Source organism: Bos indicus, chromosome 3 (assembly GCF_029378745.1).
Source record: "Bos indicus isolate NIAB-ARS_2022 breed Sahiwal x Tharparkar chromosome 3, NIAB-ARS_B.indTharparkar_mat_pri_1.0, whole genome shotgun sequence".
Lineage (NCBI taxonomy): Eukaryota > Metazoa > Chordata > Mammalia > Artiodactyla > Bovidae > Bos > Bos indicus.
In genome coordinates this window covers 120,442,675-120,459,005 of record NC_091762.1, presented here as the reverse complement: position 1 = coordinate 120,459,005, position 16,331 = coordinate 120,442,675, and the positions used below count along the sequence as shown (strand labels likewise).

Sequence of the window (16,331 nt, the reverse complement as noted above, 5' to 3'; positions counted from 1 at the left end):
CAGCCTGACTGCTTCCTCTAGCCTGACCACGGGAAGAAAGGAAAAATGTATGCACTGAATCTGCTTTACATAAATTACAGCCTAACAGAAATTACTTTGTTTTGCTCTGTGTGCTTATAAATAAACATTAAAAACGCAAGAGTATGCAAACTAGATGAGACACACAGCAAGCGCTTCCCAGTCCTGCGGGCTCTAAAGGGCAGAGAGCAGCTCCTCTGCTGCCAGAGACCTCTCCAGAGACCCTCTCCAGGGAGACCTCTCCGGAGACCCTCGCCAGAGGGACCTCTTCAGGGAGATCTCTCCAGAGGCCCTCTCCAGGGAGACCATTCCAGGGGGACCCCCTCCAGAGGGATCAGGGGGACCCTCTCCAGAGACCTGGAGGGAATCAATCAAAATCCAGGGACTGATGAGGGACTCCGGTTCACTTTCCCTTCATCCTCTAATTGAACAAAATGTTCTGCAGTCTTATTCCTAAAACTATTTCTGGTGGCCGGATACAATTTCCACCACTGACGTCTAGTGTTACGAACTTGGCTCCTATATATTCTCATTTAATAAAAAAAACTTCAAAACCACCTTGTGATGTGTAATTTCCATTCTAAAGTTGGAACAATTCAGCTCAAGAGTCTGCCGAAGCTCTGGGTGATGACGTGTCAACTCAGGTTTGTAACAGAGGCACCACTGGGGCGGGGCAGTGACGATGGAGAAGGCTGTGCCTGTCTGGAGTGGGGGGCATATGAGAAATCTGTGGAACTTCCACTGGAGTTTCTGTGAACTTCAAATTGCTCTAAAAAAGTCCATGTAATTAAAAAAAAAAAGGTCTGCTCCCCAGTTGCCTCCCCCTTGGCTGGAAAATGAGCACGTGGCTCAGTAGCAAGCACAGCCCTCTGTCCACAGCACAGGATGCTGCTGAAATTTCTATCATGAGAAGAAGGTCTCTATGGGCTTCTCTGATGTGAAGGTGGATACAAGCCAGCTGCAAAGCGGGTGCGTGGCACATGAGTGCTGGTGAAGAGGAGGACCATGAACACACGCATTTGCTTCCGTTCAAACAAGCACGCTGGAGGATAAATTACCCAAACAACCGCCTCTGGCAGGGCGCTAGTGCTGGGAGGGCAGCTGTTTCTGGAATCTGCAGTGCTCATGTCTCAGGTCAACTAGGGAACCTCGTCAATGGTCTCACATTTGCAAAGCACTTTTGCCACATAACATAACCTGTTCTCAGAAGTAACACTGGGGGTGACGGCCTGAGGGGACAAAGTTCTGCCGACCACAAGGTCTTTGTCCAGTAATTCCAATATCCGCATCATCTGAGCTGTAGCCTGTCTTCTCTCCTGTGAGCTGGTATTTCCCTGGTTCTATGCATGTCATGGCAAGAATACACAGAACAACTGTACAAAAAAGATCTTCACGGCCCAGATAATCACGATGGTGTGATCACTGAGCTAGAGCCAGATATCCTGGAACATGAAGTCAAGTGGGCCTTAGAAAGCATCACTACGAACAAAGCTAGTGGAGGTGATAGAATTCCAGTTGAGCTATTCCAAATCATGAAAGATGATGCTGTGAAAGTGCTGCACTCAATATGCCAGCACATTTGGAAAACTCAGCAGTGGCCATAGGACTGGAAAAGGTCAGTTTTCATTCCAATCCCAAAGAAAGGCAATGCCAAAGAATGCTCAGACTACCGCACAATTGCACTCATCTCACACACTAGTAAAGTAATGCTCAAAATTCTCCAAGCCAGGCTTCAGCAATGTGAACCGTGAACCTCCTGATGTTCAAGCTGGTTTTAGAAAAGGCAGAGGAACCAGAGATCAAATTGCCAATATCCGCTGGATCATGGAAAAAGCAAGAGAGTTCCAGAAAAGCATCTATTTCTGCTTTATTGACTATGCCAAAGCCTTTGACTGTGTGGATCACAATAAACTGTGGAAAATTCTGAAAGAGATGGGAATACCAGACCACCTGACCTGCCTCTTGAGAAATCTGTATGCAGGTCAGGAAGCAACAGTTAGAACTGGACATGGAACAACAGACTGGTTCCAAATTCGTCAAGGCTGTATATTGTCACCCTGTTTATTTGACTTATATGCAGAGTACATCATGAGAAACACTGGACTGGAAGAAACACAAGTTGGAATCAAGATTACCGGGAGAAATATCAATAACCTCAGATATGCAGATGACACCATCCTTATGGCAGAAAGTGAAGAGGAACTAAAAAGCATCTTGATGAAAGTGAAGGTGGAGAGTGAAAAAGTTGGCTTAAAGCTCAACATTCAGAAAACAAAGATCATGGCATCTGGTCCCATCACTTCATGGGAAATAGATGGGGAAACAGTGGAAACAGTGTCAGACTTTATTTTTCTGGGCTCCAAAATCACTGCAGATGGTGATTGCAGCCATGAAATTAAAAGATGCTTACTCCTTGGAAGGAAAGTTATGACTAACCTAGACAGCATATTCAAAAGCAGAGACATTACTTTGCCAACAAAGGTTCGTCTAGTCAAGGCTATGGTTTTTCCTGTGGTCACATATGGATGTGAGAGTTGGACTGTGAAGAAGGCTGAGCACCAAAGAATTGATGCTTTTGAACTGTGGTGTTGGAGAAGACTCTTGAGAGTCCCTTGGACTGCAAGGAGATCCAACCAGTCCATTCTGAAGGAGATCAGCCCTGGGATTTCTTTGGAAGGAATGATGCTAAAACTGAAGCTCCAGTACTTTGGCCACCTGATGTGAAGAGTTGACTCATTGGAAAAGACTCTGATGCTGGGAGGGATTGGGGGCAAGAGGAGAAGGGGACGACAGAGGATGAGATGGCTGGATGGCATCACTGACTCAATGGATATGAGTCTGAGTGAACTCTGGGAGTTGGTGATGGACAGGGAGGCCTGGCGTGTTGCGATTCATGGGGTCACAAACAGTCGGACACGACTGAGCGACTGATCTGATCTGACGTGATGCATGTCAGGTAATTTTGGATTGTATCCTGGAGTTAAAATACTGTGTTGGACTTACCTGGTGATGCAGTGGGTAAGAATCCACCTGCCAGTGCAGGGCACCTGGGTTTGATCCCTGGTCCAGGAAGATTCTACATGCCACAGAGCAATTAAGCCCATAAGCCATTACTACTGAGCCTGCACGCTCCGGGACCCACAGGCTGCAAGGTCTGAAGCCTGAGCATCTGCAGCCTGTGCTCTGCAACAAGAGAAGCCCCTGCAGCGAGAAAACCACACACCATGACGAACAACAGCCCCTGTTCACCCAAACCAGAGACCCTGAGCAGCAATGAAGAGCCAGTATCAACACAAATAAATAAATACAATACACCAAACACAGCGCTGCGAGCCTCTGGCATCACTTAAATCCCACGAGAACGGGTCATCTCTGTTTAGCTGCACTGGCCTTGCCAGGGCCGGGTGGAGGCCTCAGCATCAGCCCCACCTGCAGAGGCTCCACCCTCCCTGGGCACCATCCCCGGCACCCGCTGGGCTGTGGGCTCCCCCTTAGCCGAGTTCCTGCAGGCAAGCGGTGCAGAGTCAGCCCCGTGTAGACACAGCTCAGCGCTGGGCCCACAAATTCATCAGCAACTCTGGGGTCACCCCCTCAGGCCCCTTCTCCACAGGCATTACCCCTTTGCCCCCCTCTACTAGGCTCACCCCCTCTCCACGGGCATCACCCCCTTGCCCCCCCTCCACTAGGCTCACCCCCTCTCCACAGGGGTCACCCCCTCAGGGCCCCCTCCACTAGGCTCACCCCCTCTCCACAGGGGTCACCCCCTCAGGGCCCCCTCCATTAGGCTCACCCCCTTTCCACAGGCATCACCCCCTCTGCCCCTCTCCACTAGGGTCACCCCCTCTCCATGGGCGTCACCCCCTCGGCCCCCTGTCCACAGCTCCCTGGCTTACTCCTCAGTTCTCCAGCCAGAAGCCTGCAGCTGACGCCCTGCTCGCTGGGGGCTTCCCCAGCTGCAGGAGAGAGTAGAGCGCCCTGCTGCCACAGGCCTGGCTGGAGGACAGGGAGAGGGAGGGGGGTACGATGGCTGTCTCCCCGTCTGTCTGGAACCCAAACTGGGCAGCTCCTCCTGCAGCCCTCCTGGTTTGCACCTGGAGCCCATCTCTGGGTTCTGGCTGCACTGGGAGCAGTCTGGGGAGGCTGGGGGAGGTGGAGGAGGAACAGGAGCCTCACTGCTCGTGTGGCCGTGCTGGCTGCCGTTTCCTCACGGCTGCTCCGCGCAGCTGTGCAGCCCTGCAGCCAGGGTGGTGGGCGAGCTGGGGCAGAGGGGGCTTATGTCTCTTCCCAGAAACAGAACTCAACCTCCAGGCATCTAGAGCGTGTCTGCATGGTGCTCTTTGGGAAGACAGTTAATTTCTATTTCCTCCCTTCCAAGGGTCTGTCGTTTGGAGTTGCCTCCAGGGATGAACACGTGTTACATCTGAAATCAGCTGGCTTCTGGGTGGAGGACAGCGGGGGTCCTACAGTGGAGCACGGCTCACCTTCAAGGAGAAAGAAGGGAACCTACCTGTGTCTCCTCCTCAAACAGTTCAGTTAAAGTAAAAATGATCATTTTTAAACAGTGTCTGGAATGGGTTTCTTGTTCAGAGAGTGAGACTTGTTCCCCCAACGTGCATCTCCTTAACTGTCACCAATGCAGCCAGGATCTGAAGGCCGCAGGAGACAGAAGAACTCCAGTGATTTGTAAGACGACCCAGAGCTGCTTCCTCCTTAAACACGCCCAGCAGCTGGCAGAGGCGGCGCCGAGCACCCTTACCGCCTGTGTCCCAGGCGCCCTCAAGGTGCTGACCATGCCCTGCCCTTGTCTGGCCTTGTGACTCTGATGCCCATCTGCCTTGTTTCTGGGTTCCTCGCTGGCATGGCCCCTTCCAAGGTCCTAAGGAGGGGCCCTTGGCGAAGCCATCTAGAAAGTTCGCACACATATTCCAATGGCAATTGACTGAGCCTGCTGCCCCTTTCACCCTGACCCTGCCTGCGTTCTCCTTCCCCAGGTCATGTGGCTCAAGACAGGACCCAGCTGCCTGCACAAGGAGCAGGAGACATGCTGAGTTCAGGTTTAACGGGACACGTTTCAGTTTTCACACCGAGCTTACCACCAGCCATCATGCCGCAGGCCTGGCTCCGGGAGCGTCGCTGCCGCCCAGGGTGCTTCGGCCCGGGGCTGGGGAACCAAGTGCAGGCCGGACCCCGTGGCAACACCAACAGCCCCAACAGTGCCAGGGGCAGGGGGTGTGTGGGCCTGGGAAGGAGCAAGGCTGGCAGTGCAGGGGGCCAGACACCGGAGAGTCATCCCCAGGCACGTGAAAAGGCAAGCAGAGCTCGGCACTCAGCGGCCAAAACCGCACTGCCCGCCGTCAGAAAAAAGAATTTACACTGCAGCAGTATACTTATAAATACGCCATAGATTCACAACTTTTTTGAATGGAATTCTGCAAAACAGAATTTATCAGGACTCCTGCTGTTCCAAAACACAATCTGTAGCTGTGCTAGAAACAGCAAGCATGAAACCGTTTTATATCTCCTAACAGTCAACAATAAAGGTTTCTGATCAACCATGCTAGAGGAGTCGCTGCACTCATTCTATTCTCTGTCACACTAATTAAAAAGTACACGGCCAAATGAAAAGTGGTACAGAGCTGTGTCGAGGGCTCAAGACGACAACACCCAACTCTTATCTGCTGCCGCTGCTGTTAACTTGCTCACTTGTGTCCGATTCTTTGTGACCCCATGGACTGTAGCCCACCAGGCTTCTCTGTTCATGGAAATTTCCCACGCAAAACTTCTGGAGTGGGTTGCCATTTCCTTCTCCAGGGGACCTTCCTGGCCCAGGGATTGAACCTGGGTCTCCTGCGTGGCAGGCGGGTTCTTTACTGCTGAGCCGCTGGGAAACAGAGGTGTGTCAGGCAATTAGCAAATACACTATTTTTCTGGATTGTTCTGACTGTTACATTAATGGTCAGCTTTCTCAACTCTGTAACGTATTTACTTTTTCTCATTCTAAATAAATATTTGCAGTCCAAGTTAATTTTTATTTCTAACACTGTGTTTCTTAAAGAGGTCTCCTCCCCCACACTGGGTAAATCTCAGGTCCCATAAAAACTGCCATCCACTCTGCCCCAATGAAACCTGACTCGTCCAAATGTTCAGCGAGCACCTTGCTTCTGAACAGCAAGTCCAAGTTCCTAAAAGCACAGGAGCCTCTGAGAAGAGAAACACTGCGCCGCCCCCCCGCCCCATCACAGCGGGGAAGACACAGGAGCCAGTCTCCTAAGTGCTGGTAAGAGCCGCGAGGAGTTAAGCCAGAAGCCAGAAGCCGCTAGGGATCTGGTGGGTGGAGAGGGAGGGAGGAGGCCTCAGCGAAAGGCGCGTGTCTGCGTCAGACCCCCCAAGAGTCCTGAGTGGCCGCCAGGCCCGCCCCTGGCTCAAAACCCTTGCCACACAAAACAAGGAATCCAGGCTCAGAAAGGTTAGTGACCTCAGCCTTTCCCCACCCCCGACCTCAGGGTGTGCCATCCCCTCTTGGGCTTAAGGGACCCCACGTGCCAAGTGTGGGATGAGCCAGAAGGGGAGACGCCTGTGGAAGTGGCCCGGACCACACTTGGGGAGCACTGAGGAGGGGCCATGGCTGGCCTTGCCAGGCGGCTCTCCAGCACAGAGTGGAGCTGGGCCCACCGGGCAATGGAGGGCTGGCTGGGCAGAACAGTGCACACCAGGAGGGCCCTGAGGGCGCCCACGGCCGGGCGGTGGGGGTCCTCAGAGCCCACCTCGGAGGCCTGGGTGGGATTTCTCCTAGCTGCAGAGTACCACCTGGTACTCTGCAGCTAGGAGAGATGGGTGAAGACAGGCTCATCACTGCGTCTGGCAGCGTCAGCGGGCCTTTCCGCTCTTGGATTTTAAAACGACTGTAAACTGGAGAACAGTCCTGTGACCCTAAAATAAAACTACTTTCATCACTCCATCTTCTCCTCCGATCCTTGTCCACATCCTCGAATATTTTTAAATCAGTGTAATTGCTGTGTACAAACTGCTTCGCTTTTTTGGTTAAGATGTCTTTTTGAACGTATTTCCAGGGATCACAATGGTTCCAATTCTGTTGGGCGGGAAGGGTGAGAAGGGGACTGCCGGAGCGCGTCTGTGGGCTGCGGAGTGCTCCACCACTCTTACACGCGGTGTGTACCCGAGTTTGTTTTCAAAACCGGGATTCCAAAATCAAAACCTTTTATCACTTATTGCTAGCTGCTCTCCATAAAGATTAGACCAATTTACAGAATCACCAGAAATCCATCACATTCTGGCCTCTGTATCCTTAAGCTCTGTGGAGCCCTCACCTTTGACACCCTGTTGCCAAGGTGAAGCCTAGAGCTGACAAATATGCTGCAGCCCAAGGATGCTCCACACACGGGGTCTCAGAGAGCAGGATGGGGCGACCGCGGCTCCGCACTCAGCTTTACAGGGCTCTTCCTGCACAGAACGCAGAGCCGCGTGCAGGAAACTTGTGACCCACTGAGCAAAAGGGGAGGTGGCGGGCTTACAAGAGAGTGGGTGAAGGAAAAGCAGGAACAGACCTGAGAGGAACAGCGGCAGGAACAGCCATCCGCTATCTTCTCAGCACAGAGGACGCACTGCTGTGCTGAGAGGCAAGGTGTTTGGAAAGGAGAGGAGGGGCCTGATGGATTTAAAAGCACATGCACAGAACTATCCATGCCTCCATCTTTGCTTTGTCAATGCAGGGCACACGCCCTTCTCCCAAACAGGACAACTCTGCTTAAATACTGCCTTCTTTTCTCTGGACTGTGTGCTCAGACTGCTCTTCTACCAGATAACATGATGGCTAACACTGATTAAGCACTTAGTGGGTTCCAGGCATCTAGCTACTGACGCCTGATCCTCACAACAAGTCTATGAGGCAGGTAAACTGCAACCTCATTTGTTGATAAGGAACTCGAGGAGAGATACGTGAATGTATCATATAAACTCCCCTTTTGGGAAAGGAATTAGTATAGATGGAAGCAGGAAACCTACCAGGAGGGGAGGTCCAAGCAGGTAATGAGCCAGCAAACTTCTGCAGCTGTTGCAGCTTCTGGTCCAGATAGCTCAGTGCTCACTGAGGCTCGGCAACAAAGCAGGAGTCCCGCCCCAGGAAGCGGGTCCGGGCGTGATCCAGCACCGGCCACCCACTCTGCTTCCTACTGGGGCCAGGGCCTGGCCACGTCATCTCTGCAGATTTTGAGACAACTTGACTGCCGTCATGAAATTATGACGCTTACTCCTTAGAAAGAAAGCTATGACAAACCTAGACAGCATATTAAAAAGCAGAGACATCACTTTGCTGACAAAGGTCTGCAAAATCAAAGCTATGGTTTTTCCAGTAGTCATGTATGGATGTGAGAGATGGACCATAAAGAAGGCTGAGCCCTGAAGAATCGATGCTTCAAACTGTGGTGTTGGAGAAGATTCTTGAGAGTCCGTTAGGCTGAAAGGAGATCAAACTAGTCAACCCTAAAGGAAATCAACCCTGAATATTCATTGGAAGGACTGATGGTGAAGCTCCAATACTTTGGCCACCTGATGCGAAAAACCGATTCATTGGAAAGATTGAGGGAGAGGAGAAAGGCGAGAGAGGAAGAGACGGTTGGATGACAACAGTCCCTCAATGGACATAAGTTTGAGCAAACTCCAGGAGACAGTGGAGGACAGAGGAGCCTGGTGTGCCACGGTCCATGGGGTTGCAAAGAGACATGACTTAGTCTTAGAGGCTGAACAACAACAAAACAAAATACGAACACCAGGTGTGAAGCGCTCCCTAACCCTCAGAGAGTTAAGTCCCGTGGTGTAAGGAGCTCACAGAACTGTCAAAGAGCAGCCCATACAGATGAGCATTAGATCTGCCTGCAGGCCAAGGCCACTCCAGGCCTGCCCAGCTGCCAGGTGCGCCGCTGCCCCTCCACACCACCAGCCCTCTGGCGCTGTGCCCCTGACGGCCATCAAGCTCTCCAGAGTGCTCGGCCCAAAGCTCCCGCACAGAAACAGCAAAGGCGCAGGGAAAAGCCAGCCCGAGATGTAAATCTTTCCTTTCACTATGGGCTCAGGCTGTTTCCTTCAGTGCCCTCCTGGGAATTTCTGTTTTCACGGCAATTACGACCGACCAGCATGTGGAAGGCCTCCGGAGGCCGTGGCCACCAGGGTGGGTGTGGACCCCGGCCTGAGCGATCACTGGGCATGGCCGGGTCCCAGCTATCAGGGCGGCCTTTGGAAGGCTCTCATTGCCTGAGGAGCCCTTCCAGGTTTCCCGGAGTAAAAGCATTAACACCTAATACCAGCCTCAAGATCATTTAAAGAAAGGCCAAAAAGGGTATGGCCACAAGTCGCCCAAGCTTCCACTTGTGGTTCTGCCCAGGCCTCACGCGGGGCCCTCCCTGCCCATCCCGGGGCCCCTACGCGGAGCCCTCACGCCCACCCGGGATCCCACGCGGGGTCCTCACGCGCACCCAGGGCCCCCAGCGGGCAGGCTCCCCATACAGCGCCCTCCTCACACGCGGCCCGCCGCCTGAAGGCCTTCCCAGGCCGGGAGCCGACTCCTCTGGCCGCTCACTCTCCGGAGGCGCCCGCCCTGCCTCGGGCTTCGGCCCGCGGCCTCCGCCGCCCGCCCCCGAGGCGTAGCCTGGCCCCCGCTCGCCCGCTGCCGCGCGGCCCCGCACCCTCACCGGCTGCCCAGCCCGAGCTGTCGCCCGCAGCGGCCTCCGAGTCCGCGCCGGCTCCGCCCGCTCCCTACTGCCCGCGGGCCGCCCCCGCGCCCCGCGCCCCTTCCCCGCCCCCCCAGGGTCCCGCCCTCGCCCCGCGGATGCGCCGCCGATTGGTCTGACGGCCCCTGGGGCGGGGGCTCCGCGGCCGTAGCCTGGAAGCGCGGCACAGAACTCTGATTGGTGGATTTGTAGGGCGAGAAGGCACGCGCAGAGTCGGATGTAATTCGGCCAGCTCGGCTCGCAGGGCCGCGGGCGGTTGTGGGCGGGGCGTCAGATCAGTGCTCGGGGCGTGGTTACGGCTCGGGGAGGGGCGGGGCGTCGGCTCGGGGGGCGGGGCGTCGGCTCGGGGGGCGGGGCGCGACTCCGGCCCAGATCCGTCTGCAGTCTCGTGCTGCCCTGGACCGTGGCCGCCTGCGTTTGTTACTAGATCCTCTTCTCCTGGGGCTACCGGGGTCGGCTTAGGGGCGCCGAGGGCCAGGCGAAGGTGTGCTGCAGAGGAAATGGGCCGTGCTGGGAGCCCAGCGGCCCCCTAACCTTCGCGGCTCCCCACCTGGGAATGGAAACGTGGCACCATCTCCGGAGCCCCCAGGCCCACGATTTGCAGGAGCACACGCCCCTTCTTCGAACAGTTGAGTGAGCTCCTATGCATTCTTGGACACCCGGCTCAACTTGCCCCGGTCCTGCCCCCGCCGCGGCCCCCGTGAGCAGGCCAGGAGCGCCCCCGCGCGGCTATCTAGGGAATAAGTCCCGAACCATCCTGGAAAATCCTGGTTGGTTGGCCTCCGGGCACATCTCACACGAGGAGGAATATCTGCTTTCCGCGGGGCTGCCTCAGAAGGGCACTCTTGCCCCCGTCGTTCCCGCCGGGTTTTTTCTCTTACCGGCCCCCAGCGCAGAAGCCCGCACCCCTCCCCACCGAGGCACAAAACCCCCGACAAGTACACACTGCCAGGGAGATTACGCAGGGAGACCCTGGTCAGAGCGGCGGGGGACCCAGTAGAGGCTGCGGAGAGTAAGCTGGAAGGAACACCCGAGGGAGGGACGGGCCTGGGGAGAACTACAGAAGGAAAGGGGCCCAGGCGGTCCTGGGTGGAGGGGCCAGGGGACTGGCTGCCACCCCCAGGTCAGGTTTCCAGCATTCCTCCTGATCAGTCAGTCGTTGTCCCTACTGTGAATGACACCTTGCTTCTCTCACGTCTTATACCCGGTGGGCAGACATCATCGAGCTCCCATTAGAGCTCCTTTTTATCCGTTCCCCTGTAAATCCTTTCTTCCCAGGCTTCGTGGCTCCCTCTTTCCAGACGGGATGGCCAGTACAGAGCTATTATGTACTGATGTTCATGCGAATAATTCCTCCCCATTTCTTATACACAGGAAATGCAGAACTTTCTCTGAATCTTTCCGAGATCTTACACCTTTATCTTGTAAAGAGCCAATAATGAGAACTACTCACTTAATATCTAAACAATAGTGCTTTATTGGTAAAAGGTTAGTTTCAGTGGATACAAAATTGCTGTGTAAAGTAAGTTTTCAAAATACATTTTTATAGGTAAAGTTTTATCTCTTAGTAACTAAAGAGCAATTATCTATTAGCAGAAGTATTTAGAATGGGGCAGCAAAACAAAAGGGGATCTGGAAGTGTAGGCCCAGCCACACCCATGCAGCCGTTAGGTGGCAGCTGGCACTAAGTAGACCATACTGGGCTTATTACGTCTAGAATACTAGACGAATTACTAGAAAGCTTAGTACGCTTTCAAGTACTGCCACCCCACCCCCTTTTAAAAAACAGCTTTTACTAGCATAGTTGATAAATGCCAAAATGGAACACTTCTTGGTAAAAACTGTACAAGGCACCTAAACCTACAGCTCTTGACCGCTTGCCATCAGGCAGCAGTGAAGGGCAGTCGGGAGAACACCGGGCGGCCTTCTGCCGCGCACCCGGCTGACGCTGTCATCTCCCTTCCTTCTGGGGTGGCCTCAGCCCTGGAGCTCAGCGCTTCTCCACGTCCGCCCCCCCGGTGCTCCAGTGGGATGCGAACGCTGAGCCAGCACCCACTCCCTCCAGTCTCCTTCCACGTGTCACTTCTGGGGACCCATCAACCGCAGGGCAAGGAAACCAGCCAGTGTGGCACCCACACTGGCACCGTCAGCCAGCCCACAGAGCAAGTCTGAAAGAGCCTTCACTCTCAAGCCACCTGTGGACAAGTCTGTGTAACATGTAAGGAAGGAAACCATGGCGGCTAAAAATGGACGGGACAGGCCACACACTGCTATCTGCCTGAAAACCATTGAGAACGGGATCAGTCCAAGCGAAGCCAAACCAGAACTGCACTGGGAACCGTGATGGCACTGCCCAGATACATTTCCGCACTGCAGTCACAGAAAACACGCCAAGTGCAGTATAAAAAGGCAGACTTCTGCACAGATCAACTGTTAATTTCCCTTAAAAAGTTATGCTATAAATCTAGTTGAGTACAAACAGTTTACTGACTCTCGCCACATAGGTAAGAATCTTAGCTGTGACATGGAAATTGCAGCTCATGGGTTTTCGTGGCAAACTCTATAGAACGTGGTTTGTGCTGAGTTCTCTGCATAGTGGTTAAAAAAATGACCTCACAATTCAAAGACTTGTTTAAAAACTCACCCCTAACAGCCTGTTTGTAAAAAAGCTATTTAAGTATAAACATGTATCTAATTAGATATCTTTTCATTTGGTAAACAGATAATGTGCAGATGAATTAACAGTATGGAGTTATAGCAGCAAAACTGGTTTTGGATGCTATGGTCAAACAAAAGCAAGGCAGGGAGGCAGGTGCCATGGCCTGGTGAGAACGGCCTGGCACCCGGGCAGCTCGTCCTTCTGCGCTCAGGTCTCTACTGCTCAGGAACGTTCTCGGAAATCCGAATGTTCTAGAAGTAAATCACGATTAGTCGGTTAGGCCAGTCAAATGGAATTCCACTATTAACTATACGTGCTGACTGGTCCCTGGGCATCAGTTCTAGCGTTAGTGGTTACTTGAAGTGGAAGAAGAAGGAAAATGGACAGTTCACCTCACAGAATATAAGTATAACATAACAATGAAATGCAAAGGTTAAGGTACTTCATACAAAATAGCACATTGAAAGTTTTTAAAAAATTAAATTCTTAGGCACAGGTACTGTGAAATGTGGACAGGCACCCCTCCAACAGTCTTGAAAACACGCAGCTGTGTTACTCATAGGAATATTCATCTTGCAAAGTGTTTCCTGGAAAAACAAAACACAAGACGTTTATGTGGGAGTCCTGCCCTGCCCACCGCTCAGACCACGACCAGCAGGATTTTTCTGTGTAATAACAAAGGGCAAAGGTTGAGCAGACGGTGGGCCCCGAGGACCACAGTGTCTACTAAAGGCAAAACCTCACTTACAAAGTTCTTGGAAACCGGGATGAAAAGTACGCAGAAATGTACCGGTTTTATACCCAAAGTGGAATTTTCATAATTCTGTAAAGCTTCAGAAAGAGAAGCAGCAGAACAGAGAAGTGAGCCAACACCCATGGCCCCCTCCCGCCCCAGGGGAGCCCTGGCGCTCCTCGGCCCCTCTCCCTCCCACCGCTTCCCAGCAGGCGCAAACCTGCCTGGGCAGTGCTGCCCTGGCGTCAGAAGGCCCACCAGCTGACAAGGGCCAGCGTCCTCACTGCTGAAGTGGGACCTCCACACTCACTCAGAAAGGCCCCCGGGACCTTGTGACACGACGACCAAGGAGAAGCAGTCACACCTGACCCAGGTAGGCTCCCTGGACGCTCCCTCTAAAAGTGAGTGCGCGTACCTTCCTACCTACTTGTGTCTTCCTCTCCAGCGATTTCACAACTAAAACCTCTCCCAATCAGCCACCAAGGGCAAGGGCTTTATTCGGTGACCAGCGCCCCCAGCCTGGCCCCGCCCAGGTCCTTCGTCAGCTGTGTGTCGTGGAGACCTCTGACAGGTGCCCAGCCTCAGGGCCCCTCGCCTTCTGTCTCACTGCCCCAGCAATGTGGCAGCTCAGCCCGCAGCTGCTCACGTCGTCACAGCATGTGAGTGACGCCTCTACAGTCCCAGGCCCCTAACCACACTGGAGACCCCGTGCCCAGATCCCGGCTTCTCCCTAGAGCTGGGCGGGCGGGCACTGCCTGGCCCCGGGCAGCTCCTCCGGGGAGCAGGCCAGCCTCCACCCTGACCCCACGTTCTCCTCCTCCTCTGGGCTCTGACTTTACCTTCTGCTCCCTCTGCTTGGAGCTAGTTAGCCACTGCCTGGACAGCTCTGAGCGTCCCCTGTCCAAGGGGCAGGGAGAGGGCACTTCGGGGAGGCAGCACAGCCTGGCCCGACCCCCGGACCCACCAAGGACGAGCAGTCAGGGCGGAGCTGCGCTGAGGGGCCATACCAGCAGTCTCCCTCTAGGGGACCCCTCAGCCCACCTCTACTTCTGCTCTGCCTGAGCCATTCCAATTACATTAAGCTCCCTTTGGCTCTTTCCTCCACCATCCTACGTGTGATTGAATTTGCTCCTCACCATGTCTTCTCATAAAACTTTTAGGATCAAGAGATTCCTGGCCAAGAAACAAGAGCAGAGTTGTCCCATTCCTCAACGGATTCGAGTGAAAACTGCTAAAAAACTCGGGTGCACCTCTGAGAACAGACCCTGGAGGAGAGCCAAGCTGGGTCCGTTAGGGCCTCACACGGGAGCTGCACGCTGCACACGGTCACGCCACCCAACCCGGCAGTGAGAGTGTCACTGCCGCTCAGCAGCTCATGGGAGGCGGGTGCTTGGCTCCTGGAGCTTCCCGTTTTCTCATTAGCGGTCCACGCGGCTCAGTGAGAAACACAGGAAAGCTTTTATTGGAAAAAATTCTCTCTGTAAAGATACTTTGAGCCTTAATAAATTTCAAATTGTATAACCAACAAAAGCTACTTTAATATACAATTTTTCTTCCATTGTCGAGATATTAAATCTCTAAAGTAGGAGTCTAGAGAGTTTTCGGGGGTGAATCCACCCCACCAGGAAGGTGACAGACCCAGCTCCTCGGGGACAGAAGTTCTGCACTCGTTTTGGGCCTCACCCTGTAGGGCTCGTCGTCTGTGTACTGTATTTTACCCTCAATAAATGTGATCTAGGAAGTCGGACGTTTTCCTGTAGGGGTGTGGGTATGGGAACCTCTAACCTCTGCCAGTCCGTCAGAGTGCAGTTGACAACCTCAACTTGTGACTGGCATCTGAAGTGGGGGCAGACTGGTGCCCAGTCTGGGACTGAGCCCCATCCTGCAGGGTCGGACGTGAGCTCCAGGTGGCAGGCGTGGGGACCTGCATGCATCTGGGAGCAGGAGCGAGGTGTCCCAGGTGGGAGGAGACACAGGAGGGAAGCGCGGCCTTCTTCCCTACACAGGAAGGACTGGCTCGGCTTCCCACTCCAGCTGCGGACCAGCTTCCAGGCTGAGAAGCTGCGAGAACACGGCCGCCCTCGCTGGACAGGGGTGGGAAGCGCGGTCTCCCGGGAGCCGCCCTCCCCTCGGGGCCGGGGCCGCTCCCCAGGCCGGGCCTCACCTCACACGTGCTGCCCGTGGACCCCGCTGTCGCCGTCGCCGCCCTGCAGCTGCAGCTGCATCTGTGCCTGCATCCGCGCAATCATCTCCTGCATGCGGCGGAGCTGCGGACACGAGAGGGGCATATGAGCCCGGGGCCCTCACGGGGCCGTGACTGCGGCCCCATGAGCTGACCCTCGCCGACTCTGACCAGCCAGTGAAAGGACCAAGGTCTCAACAGAACACCGAGCACACAATAAGAAAAGGCCATTCAAATGAAAAATAAAATGACCAAGAAACAGAAGAAATAAGAAAGGAAAGACAGCATGAGAGAGTTTGACCTAGAGAGGCGGGAAACAGCTGCTGCCCTGCCGTGGGGGCTGCCCTCGAGGGGCCCGAGGCCCAGCTGCTCCCGCGGTGACCGTCCCCGTCCCCTCACAAGCGCCCTGCGCCTCCACACCCGGCCGCTCTCCAGGACGGCAGTCGCCCCGTCACGGGCTCTCAGGGGACTCGGCAGACAGGCTCTGCAGGGAGTGCGCTGCGCTACAGACCGCGGTCCTCGCCTGCACCCTGCCTCCTAGAGCTTCCTGTCGGTTCAAACTCTGAACGCACTTCTCAGGGCACCTTTCTCTAGTTTCATCCCCTGTGTAAGTCATACGTATTCCTTAAATTTCTCTTAATGACAGTGATTGACAATTTCTGTCGTTATATTTTCATTGTCTGTGTATATGAAAACTACTGATTTTTAAACCTTATACAAATCAGCCATGTCACTAAACTCTATTTCCAACTTTTCCCATTAACTTGCTATTGAAGATTAAAAACTACAATACTTTTCTACTTACCTCAGCTTCCTTCTCCAGCAGTATCTGGTCTTTATTCATGTCCTCATTTTCTACTTTCCTAAGAGTTGAAAGAAATTACAAGTATAACATTACAACAAATTACGGCTGGTCATTTCTGATGAGAGATACCCAAAGTAGTAAAATTTCACTTTACAACTTCTCAGAAATACAATTTCTGAGAAATATCTATT

General features: G+C 53.7%; 2 protein-coding genes across 9 annotated transcripts in view; both read right to left on the bottom strand.

Moving 5' to 3' along the window:
- The window catches only part of FARP2 (FERM, ARH/RhoGEF and pleckstrin domain protein 2), a 100,616-nt gene extending 90,808 nt beyond the window's left edge, over positions 1 to 9,808 (bottom strand). For 5 of the 7 annotated variants that reach the window (XR_011565993.1, XM_070787080.1, XM_070787083.1 and 2 more), the window contains exon 1: positions 9,723 to 9,808. The gene's annotated coding sequence lies outside the window, so the exon portion shown is untranslated. Of the gene's footprint in view, positions 1 to 8,040; positions 9,466 to 9,506; positions 9,622 to 9,722 lie in introns of those variants that run through there. The other 2 variants (XM_070787082.1, XM_070787081.1) reach the window with 2 other exon arrangements.
- A 1,406-nt stretch (positions 9,809 to 11,214) lies between these two features.
- Positions 11,215 to 16,331, bottom strand: part of SEPTIN2 (septin 2) — a 28,014-nt gene continuing 22,897 nt past the window's right edge. For both annotated transcript variants that reach the window (XM_070787077.1, XM_070787076.1), the window contains exons 11-13: positions 16,141 to 16,198; positions 15,318 to 15,420; positions 11,215 to 13,007 (exon numbers count right to left, since the gene is read on the bottom strand). In XM_070787077.1, the coding sequence (XP_070643178.1) occupies positions 15,319 to 15,420; positions 16,141 to 16,198 (160 nt within the window). In that variant the 3' untranslated portion in view covers positions 11,215 to 13,007; position 15,318. The remainder of the gene's footprint in view (positions 13,008 to 15,317; positions 15,421 to 16,140; positions 16,199 to 16,331) is intronic.